At 33.0% G+C, this 14749-nt stretch overlaps 1 protein-coding gene across 3 annotated transcripts in view; it reads right to left on the bottom strand.

Annotated features, from left to right (window-relative positions):
- Positions 1-14749, bottom strand: part of LOC308631159 (sodium channel protein type 3 subunit alpha) — a gene marked incomplete at its 5' end in the record, with an annotated part of 82616 nt that overhangs the window by 25163 nt on the left and 42704 nt on the right. For all 3 annotated transcript variants that reach the window (XM_081262147.1, XM_081262146.1, XM_081262148.1), the window contains 3 exons: positions 5850-6320; positions 9208-9564; positions 10480-10653. In XM_081262147.1, the coding sequence (XP_081118273.1) occupies positions 5850-6320; positions 9208-9564; positions 10480-10653 (1002 nt within the window). The remainder of the gene's footprint in view (positions 1-5849; positions 6321-9207; positions 9565-10479; positions 10654-14749) is intronic.

Below are 14749 nucleotides of genomic sequence, written 5' to 3' on the forward strand. Positions count from 1 at the left end.
ACACTGGCAGCATAACAGAGGAATGGAGAGCTCAAGTTGTCCTCCCTTTACTCTTCAAAGTCAAAACAGCACCACGCCTTCCCCAGAAGGGCATGTGCTCAGGACTTCAGTCCAGCATCTCACAGTTCCCATCAAAGCTTCAAAAAGGAGGGCATCCTGCAATGCATATGGTATAAAAGACAATTTGCCAATACCATTTAAATCTAGTCTGCTTGTGTAAAAAAAAAAATCAGATTTTCTTTAGTGAATACTAATGCTATCTTGCACCTAACACTAAGTCAATGTTAAATAAAATTTACATAAATGATTAGAAATTTTTTTCTATCAATTATTAATAATCTGATTTCTTAATTTGTTGTATTCTATAGCTAATTCTCCATTTCCCCAGGGAAAAGGAAAATATGTGCAAATTAAACCTAGAAACAACTCCAAACTCTAATTAGATATTCTTTGTACCAAAAGTCCTGGAAAAGTTCAATACTTCTGAAATTTTTACTTTTACTTTATAATTTTCCCTCCCAGAACCTGCACTTTGGCTGAGCTATGAACAGGAGAAAGTAGATTCTAGAAGGTTAACTAAAGGCTTAGTTAACCCACAAAGCTATAGTAATCTTGGGAGATGCCCTTAACTCCTAATGAAACTATAATTAATAGTCAAAAGTAGTGAATTCTCCAAGTTTCTTTTTTGCCTGCTCGGTTTTGCGTAGAATATTGAGGAAGAAATTAACATACATAAGGAAAATTCCAAATCGAAAATGAGTACATTAAACCAATTACTTAATGATCAGGATGTAATGAACTTTTTCTTTCTATATCATGATATTTTCCTTCTTTAAATTACTTTACAAAGATCATTATGGTTTTACAGATACTCAAATCAAAAACATTCTTAACCTACTGAAAATCCAAGATATGTGGTGTCCAAATGCATAAACAGACTATGGCCCTTATTCTCCGAAAACTCAATGTTTACCCTACTTTTTTTTTTTTATAGAGCCTTTCCCAAATACATGAAAGCAAGCATTTCAATCTGGAATATATGAATTAAAGATTATATACATGAATCTGAATATAATGATATGAAAATGGCAGTACTATCAGGACAAAAAACTGTGACTCATTTTAGTAATAAAATTTACTTATAAGGGCTGAATCATCAACAACAAAAAGGTTGTGGTCTTAATTTGATGAGATAAAAGCAGAGAAATAAAAAAATGCATGCTCTCTTAAGTCTTTGATTATATTGAATCTTTAACATTCCTATCATGTTTTAAAATAGATATTATAAATCCTATGAGCATGCAATTATTGCTTTTAAAAGTCTAAAAGAGTAAACTGGAAAACTCATTAGCAGAACTAAATGTGATGTTGGGACTTCCCATCTTTCCTGACCATGCTGTGATGTCACACGCTTCAGCAGAGAGCAGCTGGGCGAGTCTAGCGCTTCCTTGCCACGGCAGGGGAAGGAACAGAGCCGAGAAGCATGCAGGCCAGTCAAAATCATTTAGAAAGTGATTGTACATGTGCAACTTGCTTGGGTAACCTGGGTAAAAGTGGTGGCACGAGCCTCTGGCTGGTTAAAAAACACCAGAGCTGCGTTCCTGATGGCTCCAGCTTGATTTTACCCCTGTGAGAAGTAAGAATGGTAAGCAGTAAAGGTCACAGGATGACATTGCCAGACTGAATTTGGAATTCAACTTCAAATATGATTGTTAAAAGCATTTATTCTATATCCTTCACTTAGGAAGACAAATCAATGACCTCTTAAGAAGTATGTTTTAAAGACATATAGTTACATAAAAATGCTAAGAAATCATGATTTTGTGAAATTTAGAATGCTAAAAAAAAAACTTCTACAATAGAGTTTGTTGCAAGATTTGTACAATTATAAGTTTTCTGAGAAGAAAAAAAATCTATTTTGAAATCTATGCCTTCGGTTGTCTTACATTATTTTTTCATGCAGTGCTTTATATTTATTTCCATTATTTTCATACCTGCCTGTTTATGTTAGTGGTATACATATATACAAATATAATATGCACACTTTTTATAATACATATTATGTAATTTATGAAATAAGAGCAGTTCGTATTTTCATCTCTAAAAACTCCTAGGGATCATTTATCCCATGCTATCCATGCCAGGCAGACTTTATTTGAAAATGAGAGAAAGAAGAGAGGAGATGGAGTTTTCACATACCACCTAAGTTAAGGAGTTAATTTACTGCTTCCTCTTAAAACAGAAAATATGTGTAATTTTTTTGTAACATATTTATTTTTTATTTGTTCTTTTTAGATATACATGCATTGGAGTGTATTTTAGCATATTATACATTACTGGAGTATAATTAGAATCCCATTCTTGTGGTTGTATTCTTTTTTCTTTTTTCCTTTTTTTAGTGGAAATATATAACCTATACTTTGGTTAGGTTTAGCTTCTATGGTTGCTCAGTTTGTCAGCAAAGAAAAGGAATGTTCTGTGTTCTCCAAAGCAGAGCTCAATATTTTTTTTTGTAGTTTGACCAAACATCTCGGAAGCATGAATCAAAAGTCCACTACTTGTGTGTGTGTGTGTGATACCTTTTTTAAAAGCCTAACAATGGAAGCGAATGCAAAACTGAAATGTGATCAGTCATCAGTTTTTGGAATTTTGGATCAAAATTGTTTTTAGTTGGAACTAAATAGTTGAACCTGCTGATCTTTTGCTTTTATTTTTCAAAACTGCTTTTTATTTTGTATGTGAGCACACATGAGAATTGCCCTATTACTTGTTTAGAGTGGTTTGGGTACTAATTTGAGCACATCAGCCATATATAATTTATTGTTGAATTTAGTATTACTGTGCAAGATCATTTGAAAATTTCTTCTTTCTTTATAAAAACATATAATTTCATATGTACTTTTGATGGTTTTCCACGAATATATTTTTATAATGTAAACAATTTCATTTTGTTCTGTAATTGGATTCCATGTATTCAAAATTAGCTTAAAAGAGAATAGAATGGTTTTAAAATTCACCCAATAAAAATTTTTTGTTCAAGTAGTAAATGTTTTGAAGGACTGATGATGAGGAAAAGACTATCTCAATATTCCAAATTTGTAGTTTGAGGCACTGAGAAGAAATATCTGTAGCCTTAAGAAGGTTTTGAAGTATTTTGAAATCCAGCTATTTGGTAGAAAGAAATTAAGATATTTACTTTTTATAAATGTGATGTCACAAAACCTTAACAAGTTTCTTTAACTCTTTGACTTTTCTTGACCCTAAGCTACTCATGCTATTTTGTCCCTAATCTTCTCTCAATTTTGCTTTACAATTAATTCTTTGGTGAGCACTTCTGTTTTCAGGGAACCAAATTATTATCAAATATATATAAAAATAAATTATTATCAAAATAATATCAATTTCATCAAATCTATTTTTAACCCTGACTTCTTATTCAGACTCCAATTCCCAACACCATCACCTCTAATTCAGCATAATTATCTCATGGTATCCTTGAGGCTCAGTTTCAGGACCCCCTCCAAATACCAAAATCTGTGGGTGTGCATGATATAAATGTGCTTAGTATTAGCATATGACCCATGCACCCATATATCCTTATATTTTAAGTCATCTTTAATACCTAATATCATGTAAATACCAAATAAAGAGATGTTATGCTATATTTTAAGGGAATTTTATCTTCCAGATAAAAGATAAAATGTCTGTTCATTTTAAAATTTTATTACTGATCTGAGTTTGGTTGAATCTCTGGATGTGGAATCCACAGTTATGGAGGGCTGATCTCTCTCCCACATAAAACGTGTAACCTTTAAAAAAAAAGGCCATTCTATACAGTAGCATTGACATTTTCCTGATTTCCTGGATTCTTTAGGTTTGTGAAATTACCAGTTATAGTTACTCATGATCCTAGCCCCAAATGTCATCATCTCATTGCTATGAAATGATCACTACCACACTCTCTAAGATAAGCTCTCTTACCTCTCTGAATTGTTTGCTTTTGATACCAAATAAATATTTCCAATCATTTTCCTATTTCCTTCCTCTCTTTCAGAACAAATTCCTTATTGATTAAGCAGGCAATTCCAAATTCTGACTTACTTCAAAACTTTACAATCTTCACCAATACTTTATTAATAATGATTGTTTCACATTCTTACTTTAATACCAAGAGCTCACTCTCAACTTTGGCTTTCCTTTTGAAAGTTTCTGCTTTTTATTTTCTGTTTGTCTGTATTTGACCCAAACTTTCAGGCCTATTTCAATTTTATCTCTTCCATTTGACAACTACTCTTGCTGTCCTCAGCACTTACAACTTTATATGCAGTCCTGCAACATTAAACTTTTAAACAGGTCTTTAATAATTTTGTGAAAAGTGTTAGCTCACTCAAAGATGTTAAGATCTCCCTGAAGGAGAATTATAAAGCTCTTCTTTAACTCTTCCTTACCCGTATTATCCAATAGAGTGCAAATTCACAAAAAGTGGTCAATAAATGCTTGTTAATTAATTGGTGTTTCTTCTTAAAGAAATCTATATCAGATGATGGAAAATGAAATTAGAATTAAATTCTTAGTTTACCAGAAGGAGCAATATAAATTAGAAGTGAACTCATCAAGCAGACTTTAGAGAAAGAATATTGCTACCTCATTTTGTAAATACTTCTATTTTTTTTCAAAATATTTAAAAATTTACTATTATATTTTAGAAGCTTTGAAATGCTTGGAAAAAATCAGGAAGTTATGAGTTGTAACATTGTCAGTTACTTATTTGAAGGAATTCAGATCAAATATGTTGGTATACTTATTTTTAAAAAGAAAGTTCCAAAATGTGCTCACAAAAATCAGACATCATTGGTCTGATTCCCATGGTGTCAACATTATACCCTCAAGCTAAAACATGTCTTTTATAACTCCATCTGTGCTAGATTCGCTTCCAAGTATATATAAGAAGATCATAAATAAATAATAGTAAAAGTTTAATCCTGTTCTTCACAGCACAGAATTGAAGAATTGATGCCATTAAACTACTATCATAAGACCCTATGAATTCTAACCATGAGATATGTACATTTTCCCTTCCTTTTCCTCCTTCCTTCCATCCTTTCCAACTAGTAATGACAGTAACAGCAGATTTTCTATCTATAGTTTAACTGTAATCCTCAAATGGCACTTTTATAAGTAGTTCACTAACTTAGTATTTTCAAGTTAATCTGGAAGACTTTATCATGCAAATGTGCTCATCTTTGACAAGACAAATGAAATCAGTACTATTTGAACTTTCCTAATAAATATAATATTTCCATGAATATAATACTTTCATAAATAAAGCACTCTATCAAAGTGAGTAAAGAGGTGAACAGAAATACATAATACTTTTGTATTAAGAATCATAGCAAAACCTAACATAGAAAAGAAGGAGATAACACTAGCATAATTATAAAAACCATAGTTCACTGATTTTTCACAAGAGCATAATGTAGTATAGAATAGACTTTATTAAATAAAACTCTTTTTGTGTAAGGCTCCATTTTCAACCAAACTTTCCAACTAACGAGAAAATGACCATACTGATTGTTCAGAATGGCGATTTGCTGTGGAATGCTGAAATCTCTATGGACTTCCCAATTTCTCGTAATTTTAATTACCATATGACTTCTATATTACTTTTCTTTTCAGTGCTAGGATCAAACTCAGAATCTTACTCATACTAAGCATGCACTCTACCACTGAACTACATCCCAATCTCCATATTAATTTTTAATAATGCACCTAAACACAGTAAAAATACTGAATAACCATACTGTGTGGCTCTTATAGGAAATACAACCAAAACTTACAAGCATTCTTACCTCTTTGCTTTCTTCTAGTTCTGACTCGCTGCTGAACTCTTCAGTATTTAAGTTTTCAAAGTCAGACTCTCCAACAGCAATTGGCACTGTTACAGTGAGGCTGGGGTTGTTTATGAACGACATATAATCATTTTCATCAATTACGTATTTTTCAACACTGCTTCCAGTACCTACACCACTGGTGGTTCCATTTCCATCTTTAAGATAATTAATCTCTTTGCTTATTTCAATTCCAGTGTTATTGGACATGCAGCTGTCTATTTTGTTGCCTTCATGGATTTCTATGACTTTTGGCTTTCTAAAGAAAGCTTTTCGGAAACATTCCCGTATCTTATTTTTCACATAATCGATTCCCTTTTGCATTCTTCCTACTGCAATTTGGAGATTGTTCATTTCATTATCATCATCAGTAGCAGCAAGGTTGTCTGAGCTGAAAGAACTCAACAATAAGGCCAGAAAGAGGTTCAGAACCTAAAAGAAAAGAAGGCAAAAAGTTCTATTAGTATTGAAGTATGTGTAAAAATAACAGGCTAAACAGGGAACTCAGATCTTAGCTAAAATTATTTTAACAGTAGTAACAAAAACAGCATGGTACTGGTACCAAAACAGGCGGGTGGACCAATGGTACAGAATAGAGGACAGAAACCAATCCACAAAACTACAACTATCTTATATTTGATAAAGGGGCTAAAAGCATGCAATAGAGGAAGGATAGCATCTGCAACAAATGGTGCTGGGAAAACTGGAAATCCATATGCAACAAAATGAAACTGAATCCCTTTCTTTCGCCATGCACAAAAGTTAACTCAAAATGGATCAAGGAGCTTGATATCAAATCAGAGACACAGCGTCTGATAGAAGAAAAAGTTGGCTACGATCTACATACTGTGGGGTCGGGCCCCAAATTCCTCAATAGGACACCCATAGCACAAGAGTTAATAACAAGAATCAACAAATGGGACTTAATTAAACTTAAAAGTTTTTTCTCAGCAAGAGAAACAATAAGAGAGGTAAATAGGGAGCCTACATCCTGGGAACAAATCTTTACTTCTCACTCCTTCAATAGATGAATGGATAAAAAAAATGTGGCATCTATACACAGTGGAGTATTACTCTGCATTAAAAAATGACAAAATCATAGAATTTGGAGGGAAATGGATGGCATTAGAGCAGATTATGCTAAGTGAAGCCAGCCAATCCCTAAAAAACAAATGCCAAATGTCTTCTTTGATATAAGGAGAGTAACTAAGAACAGAGTAGGGATGAAGAGCATGAGAAGAAGATTAACATTAAACAAGGATAAGAGGTGGGAGGGAAAGCGAGAGGGAAGGGAAATTGCATGGAAATGGAAGGAGACCCTCATGGTTATACAAAATTACATACAAGAGGAAGTGAGGGGAAAGGGAAAAATAATACAAGGGGGAGAAATGAATTACAGTAGAGGGGGTAGAGAGAGAAGAGGGGAGGGGAGGGGAGGGGAGGGGGAATAGTAGAGGATAGGAAAGGCAGCAGAATACAACAGACACTAGTATGGCAATATGTAAATCAATGGAAGTGTAACTGATGTGATTCTGCAATCTGTATACGGGGTAAAAATGGGAGTTCATAACCCACTTGAATCAAAATGTGAAATATGATATGTCAAGAACTATGTAATGTTTTGAACAACCAACAATAAAAAAATTATTTTAACAAATGCTTCTTGAATGCTTATTATATTTCAGACACCATGTGGAAATCACACACTATTTAAAGGACCAGATATCGTCTACCTGCTGTAAAGGCAAAACTGAAAAATAGGCACCTCTTCCTCCTCACAGAGAACACTAAGAAAGGAGATCTAAGGTTTAAATTGTGTCAACTCAGACTTTTCAGTGAGAAGTCAAAACCTCATGTTTAAAGATTTGCCAAGAAGAAAAAAAATATACTTCAGTTTTAATCATTTTACTGTACCTTACCAGTTTCTCTAGTCAATGTCTAGCTTCATGTATATAAATAATAAACTTATTTCTTTAATTGCCTTCTGATCTTTACATAAACAATATACTTGAAATACAAATTCCTTACAAATTACTTTTGTAACAGTAGAAATTTCTAAATGCAAATTATATAAGGCTCAACACATTTCCCATCAAATATACTTTGAAATTTATGTGTTCAAATATCTCAACAGATGGAGAAAAATCTAAAATTATTCAAAGGTTTAGGCTAGACCCATATAATGTAAATTACTTTTTTCCCCTCATTTTTGTTGAGAAAATATGAGGAAATGTTAATTCTCAGAGTGTCATCAGGATACATAGAAAAATTACCCAATTAACCAAACAACTATAGAAGTACAGGAGTAATTCCCAATTTCTGGTGTAAAAGGAAATTTATTTATAGGAATATTTTTAGCTTGAAATGTAATTATTGAGTTCTAGCATATGTTATATCATAGACAAATGCAAAGCTAGAATCCTATCTCATTTCCTTTTATCTGCATCGGATAGTGTTAATAATCTGAAGCTTTCTAATTTACTATTCTGGGGGCAAAATTTCCATGTTCACAGGTATCTCACTAGTATTATTTTGAGTAATTTTTTTGTTTAAAATGTATCCTTAAAGGGAAGGATTAGTAGGACTGTGCAAAGAAAAACTTTGTCTACACAAGACTAAGAAATTCAAGCACTAACACATATATACAAATTTTACTTTCACATAAATGCTTTTAAGTAATAGCTAAAAGTCAGTCTTTTAAATCTGATCAATGTCCATGCATATGAATGAATCAAACTGCAATAATTTATTTTTCTTTATTAAAGCAAATTTAGGGAATAACATATTTAGTACTCTGGTAAATTATTTGGATAATTATACTCCACAGCTAAAATATAATGCTCTATTTCATTGAATTTGTCTTCAAAATTTGCTAGTATGAACCCATGCCCCTGAGTTAGCAGACAATATGAACTATAGACATGTAAAAAGGAACTTCAATATAGAATGCATAACTATTTTAGGTTCAGTGGACATTGTCTTATGAAACTAACATTAGGATAATATAAGTCTTAATAATAAAAATGCATTTTTGAAGAATCAGGTAAAAGCAAATTGGTATTTATGACTTCTGAGCTTTCATTAGATAGACCTCACTTTATTCTCATATCAACCATGTGATTTCAGTTTTGTTATTCCAGGGTCATAGATAGGGAGTCTCAGTCTCAGAGAAGGTAAGTAACTTTCCATTCTCAGAGGGCCAGTAGGAGGATTTGAGACTAAATCATTTACTATAAAATCATACATATGTTTGCCACTCTGGCCTTCTTTATCTACTAATATTGTTTTTTTATGATGAGCATGTGTAACACATACGTACCACAAGGTTCCCAATGACCATGACCAACATGAAAACAATAAGGCACATGGTTTGACCAGCAACCTCCATACAGTCCCACATGGTCTCTATCCACTCTCCACACAGCACTCGGAATACAATCAGAAAGGAGTGGAAGAAGTCGTTCATGTGCCAGCGTGGGAGCGTGCAGTCTTCATTGATCTTACAGACACATTCTTTGTAGCTCTTTCCAAAGAGCTGCATGCCAACCACGGCAAAAATGAAGACAATGATGGCCAACACCAAGGTGAGGTTTCCCAGCGCCCCCACGGAATTGCCAATGATCTTTATTAGCATATTCAGTGTGGGCCAGGATTTTGCCAACTTGAAAACTCGAAGCTGTAATCAAATGGAAAGATATTCTGAGTGTTAACCGTGATATAATTTTGGAAGTTACCATCATTTTACAAGTATATGACATTGTAAGTCCATGCCTGTTGAATAAACTTATGTTTCTTCATATTAAATTAATTCAATTTCAAATCCAGAAAAAATAGTGTCAATAATACTAGAATCATAAATTAGATCATATTATTTAAAAGCAAAAAAAACTTAAGACTCATTTCTGATTTATCAAAAGATATAACCATGAACACAAATTGCTACTTTGATTGGAAACTTTTTAAATCTATCAACTAATGTCTCTTCAGACTCTATTTTAGAAACTGAAAATAAACATCAAAGCTATTAATTATGTATTCTTCATAGACCATTATAAAATGAAAGTGAAACAAATTACTTTGTTGAAAAGATAGAAAGTCTTTCTTTCAATTTGAAAAAATATACACATATACTTAATTTCCAATAAAAGCCTACATATTTTTAATATAAATGTTTTCCTATAATTCAGAAAAGTTTCTATACTATTTAAAACGCTAAAGGCATCAAATAATTTTCTGAATCTTGTTCAAAAGTAGTACCTACTAATATCATAGAGTTGATAAAAATTTAAGATTAATACAGGCCCACCATTTTTATTTGCATTTCTTTACATATTATAATGCAAAAAAACCCCAGAAATTTATGACATAAAAGTGTTCTTTATATATCATCCTTATAAAGTGTTTCAACCACTTTTATTTTTCTTTGAAAATATTCTTGGCTTTAAAGAGAATGCTTATGTATTTTCTTAGGATATCACATATTGATGTAAATTATAACATCATTACAAAAGCTGAAGTAAGTTGTAAATATACATCTCATAATATGTTATTCAAATGAGAGATTTGATGTAAATGTAGGGTATGCAGGTACCAGTCTGAAGGATCGCAGTACAGACAATCCCTCCACATTTGCCAGACCCAGCTCCATTAAACTCAGGCTGACAATAATTCCATCAAAGATATTCCAGCCTTCTTGGAAATAATAGTAGGGATCCATGGCAATGATCTTGAGAACCATTTCTGCTGTGAAGATCCCAGTGAAGACCTAAAGTGAAATAGAGAGAGCAGCACTTCAATGGCACTGAAAAATGTTGGTTCTTCAGATTTCAAACTATATTACAGAGCAACAGTGACAAAAACAGCATGGTACTGGTACCAAAAGAGGCGGGTGGACCAATGGTTTAGAATAGAGGACACAGAGACTAATCCACAAAGTTACAACTATCTTATATTTGATAAAGGGGCTAAAAGCATGCAATGGAGGAAGGATAGCATCTTCAACAAATGGTGTTGGGAAAACTGGAAATCCATATGCAACAAAATGAAACTGAATCCCTTTCTCTCGCCATGCACAAAAGTTAACTCAAAATGGATCAAGGAGCTTGATATCAAATCAGAGACACAGCGTCTGATAGAAGAAAAAGTTGGCTCCGATCTACAGATTGTGGGGTCGGGCTCCAAATTCCTTAATAGGACACCCATAGCACAAGAGTTAACAACAAGAATCAACAAATGGGACTTAATTAAACTTAAAAGTTTTTTCTCAGCAAGAGAAACAATAAGAGAGGTAAATAGGGAGCCCACATCCTGGGAACAAATTTTTACTCCTCACACTTCAGATAGAGCCCTAATATCCAGAGTATACAAAGAACTCAAAAAATTAGACAATAAGATAACAAATAACCCAATCAACAAATGGGCCAAGGACCTGAACAGACACTTCTCAGAGGAGGATATACAATCAATCAACAAGTACATGAAAAAATGCTCACCATCGCTAGCAGTCAGAGAAATGCAAATCAAAACCACCCTAAGATACCATCTCACTCCAGTAAGATTGGCAGCCACTATGAAGTCAAACAACAACAAGTGCTGGCGAGGATGTGGAGAAAAGGGTACACTTGTACATTGCTGGTGGGACTGCAAATTGGTGCGGCCAATTTGGAAAGCAGTTTGGAGATTCCTGGGAAAGCTGGGAATGGAACCACCATTTGACCCTGCTATTGCCCTTCTCGGACTATTCCCTGAAGACCTTAAAAGAGCATGCTACAGGGATACTGCCACATCGATGTTCATAGCAGCACAATTCACAATTGCTAGACTGTGGAACCAACCCAGATGCCCCTCAATAGATGAATGGATAAAACAATGTGGCATCTATACACAATGGAGTACTATGCAGCAATAAAAAATGACAAAATCATAGAATTTGCAGGGAAATGGACGGCACTAGAGCAGATTATGCTTAGTGAAGCTAGCCAATCCCTAAAAAACAGATACCAAATGTCTTCTTTGATATAATGAGAGCAAATATGAACAGAGCAGGGAGGAAGAGTGGGAAGAAAAGAGTAACATTAATCAGTGACATGAGATGGGAGGGAAAGGGAGAGATGAGGAAAATTGCATGGAAATGAAGGGAGACCCTCATTGCTATACAAAATTACATATAAGAGGTTGTGAGGGGAATGGGAAAATAAACAAGGAGAGAAATGAATTACAGTAGATGGGGTAGAGAGAGAAGAAGGGAGGGGAGGGGAGGGGGGATAGTAGGGGATAGGTAAGGTAGCAGAATACAACAATTACTAATAGGGCATTATGTAAAATTGTGGATGTGTAACTGACGTGATTCTGCAATCTGCATTTGGGGTAAAATTGGGGGTTCATAACCCACTTCAATCTAATGTATGAAGTATGATATGTCAAGAGCTTTGTAATGTTGTGAACAACCAATAAAAATTATAATAAATAAATAAATAAATAAATAAATAAATAAATAAATAAATGTTGGTTCTTCAGGATTTTATAAAGAAGAATGTTAATGAGAAAAAATATTTAAACTTTAAATTTAGCATCAATTCAAGTTTAACATTCCCTAGCAAGGTAGTAATTTGTTAGGTGGGTTTGGTTCAGTTAACAAATCGGCTGGATTTCCAGGGAAAATATAGATGTTAAAAAATTTCACCATTCACGTTTTAAATTTGATACTGAATAATAGCTACTGAATTACTGCCCTTTGGTACACTATGCTTCTACATGCAGATTTATTTGGGAGAATAATTTTGTATCTGGAACAAATCTAAAAGTTAATGAAAGTTAATAAAAATTAGTTAAATTTTGGTTAAAATATATATTTTGTTCTAGATTTTGTGTTTTTAAAACAGACAGTGTTTTAGTTCTATATTTTTATAAACATTCCTAAAAGAAGATTATTTTAAAATAATAATCTTTGGGTGCATGCCTCAGAATTAAGGGTAATGAATTAATAGAGCACAGAACTAGAGATTTACTTGAAATCATCAAGAGTGCAAACTAAGTATGCATATACCCGTAATTATGATCAAGAAATCATTTGAGTGGCTAGATAAAAATGTGTATTTGATAACAAAAAGAAAAACAATGAAAGACAGTTAACATTGTTTTTTAACTTAAAAACACAGGTGAAGCCAGGTGCCCTTGCTTATGCCTATAATCCCAGTGGCTCAGGAAGCTGGGGCAGGAGGATGAGTTCAAAGCCAGGCCCAGCAAGGGCGAGGTGCTAAGCAACTCAGTAAGACCCTGTCTCCAAATAAAACACAAAAAATAGGGCTGGAGATGTGGCTCAGTTGTTGAGTGCCCCTGAGTTCAATCCCTGTTTTTTTAAAAATGACAGAAACAAAAACCCACAGGTGAAGATATACAAGGACATGAAGAGTTATGGAATTACTCTTGCAAAAAGTCTTTTAAAGCAATTTTCTTAATTCTTTTTTAAGAAAGACTGCAGTTTATGATCACAAAGTTCAGCTTTTAGTAAATCAGACTTTGAAATTGAAGGAATTATGTTAAAATAACAATATTATTAAAATTAGTTGGTGCTCTAAAACATCACGTTAATTTAAAAAGAAATCTTGACCACTCTTATAAAAGTAATGTAGCTAACATCTCATTTTCCTAATTCCAGCAAGATCTAAGGAAAATGGCTATGCCAGAAAAGAACTTCACTGCTGTTAGTCATGAATTCACTTAACCAGAAATAAGATGCATTTTAAGACATGAAAATATAGGAACATAATGGAATTAACTTTGAAGAATATATATATATATTTTCATTTTATTAATAAGAACAGCTCACCATGGGATTTTTTTTCAGATTGTGAGTTTCCCTAGTGAATTTAAGTTCTAACTTACACAAATTTGATTTCTTATATAAGATTTTCAGAACAGCTATTATTTGAACAAGGCATTCTGGCAATAGGAATGCATTAAAGTGAGATAGATATTCTCTATCTAAATGATCTTCAAATATCTCTTCTTAGAAAATCATGAGGTGATCTTTTTAGGTCTTCTGAAATGACTAAGTCTCCTACATTTAAAAACCTAAATTCATTCTCTTCAAAAACCTAAATTCATTCTCTTTAAAAACCTAAATTTATTCTCTTTCATCTAAAACATAATACTATCGTGCAACTTCTCTTTAAAAATATTGCAGTTACAATTTGCAATTAAAAATAAAAGCAATATCATTTTGAATGTTTTTAATTTAGGCTTCCAAATCATTGTTTTTGATACATTTTAGTCTGTATTTAGCATTGTCAGATTGGCTGGGAAAGTTTATATGATGAAGAGGTTATCTAACCTACTATGACTGGTGGTCTCTTTCTAGCTTTTAGAGAAGCTGAGGAAGGATGAGTTTTAAAATAGCTTAACAACAACAACAATAAAAAATGAATTCCTATAAAAACACATAGTTTTCTTATAGAAACTCAGTGCAGATTTGATGTCTTCCAGATACACAAATTTGATTAAACTAATCAGCAAAGAACTGATTGAATTTTTATGTACTGCAAGAACAGGATACAAAAAGGGGCACTTTAATTCAAGACTAAAGGATTCACAACTCTTTTGAGTTCTTTTGTTATTGCTTCAACCAAAACCTTTAAATATTCATCTATAAGTCAGTATGAACTCATTGGAGCAGCAATAAGCTAGTCCACAGACGTTCAAATATTTTAAGGGGCAAACTAGAAACTCCACACAAAATATGCCATACTACCACCAAAATGGTATAATATAGTTTGAAGACAGCTAAGTACACATGAAATACTTTCCAACTCTTTTCCTCACTATATAAAATATATATATTATTTTTCGTATGTATAAATATT

Source organism: Spermophilus citellus (genome assembly GCF_964194105.1).
Source record: "Spermophilus citellus genome assembly, chromosome: 11".
Taxonomy (NCBI): domain Eukaryota; kingdom Metazoa; phylum Chordata; class Mammalia; order Rodentia; family Sciuridae; genus Spermophilus; species Spermophilus citellus.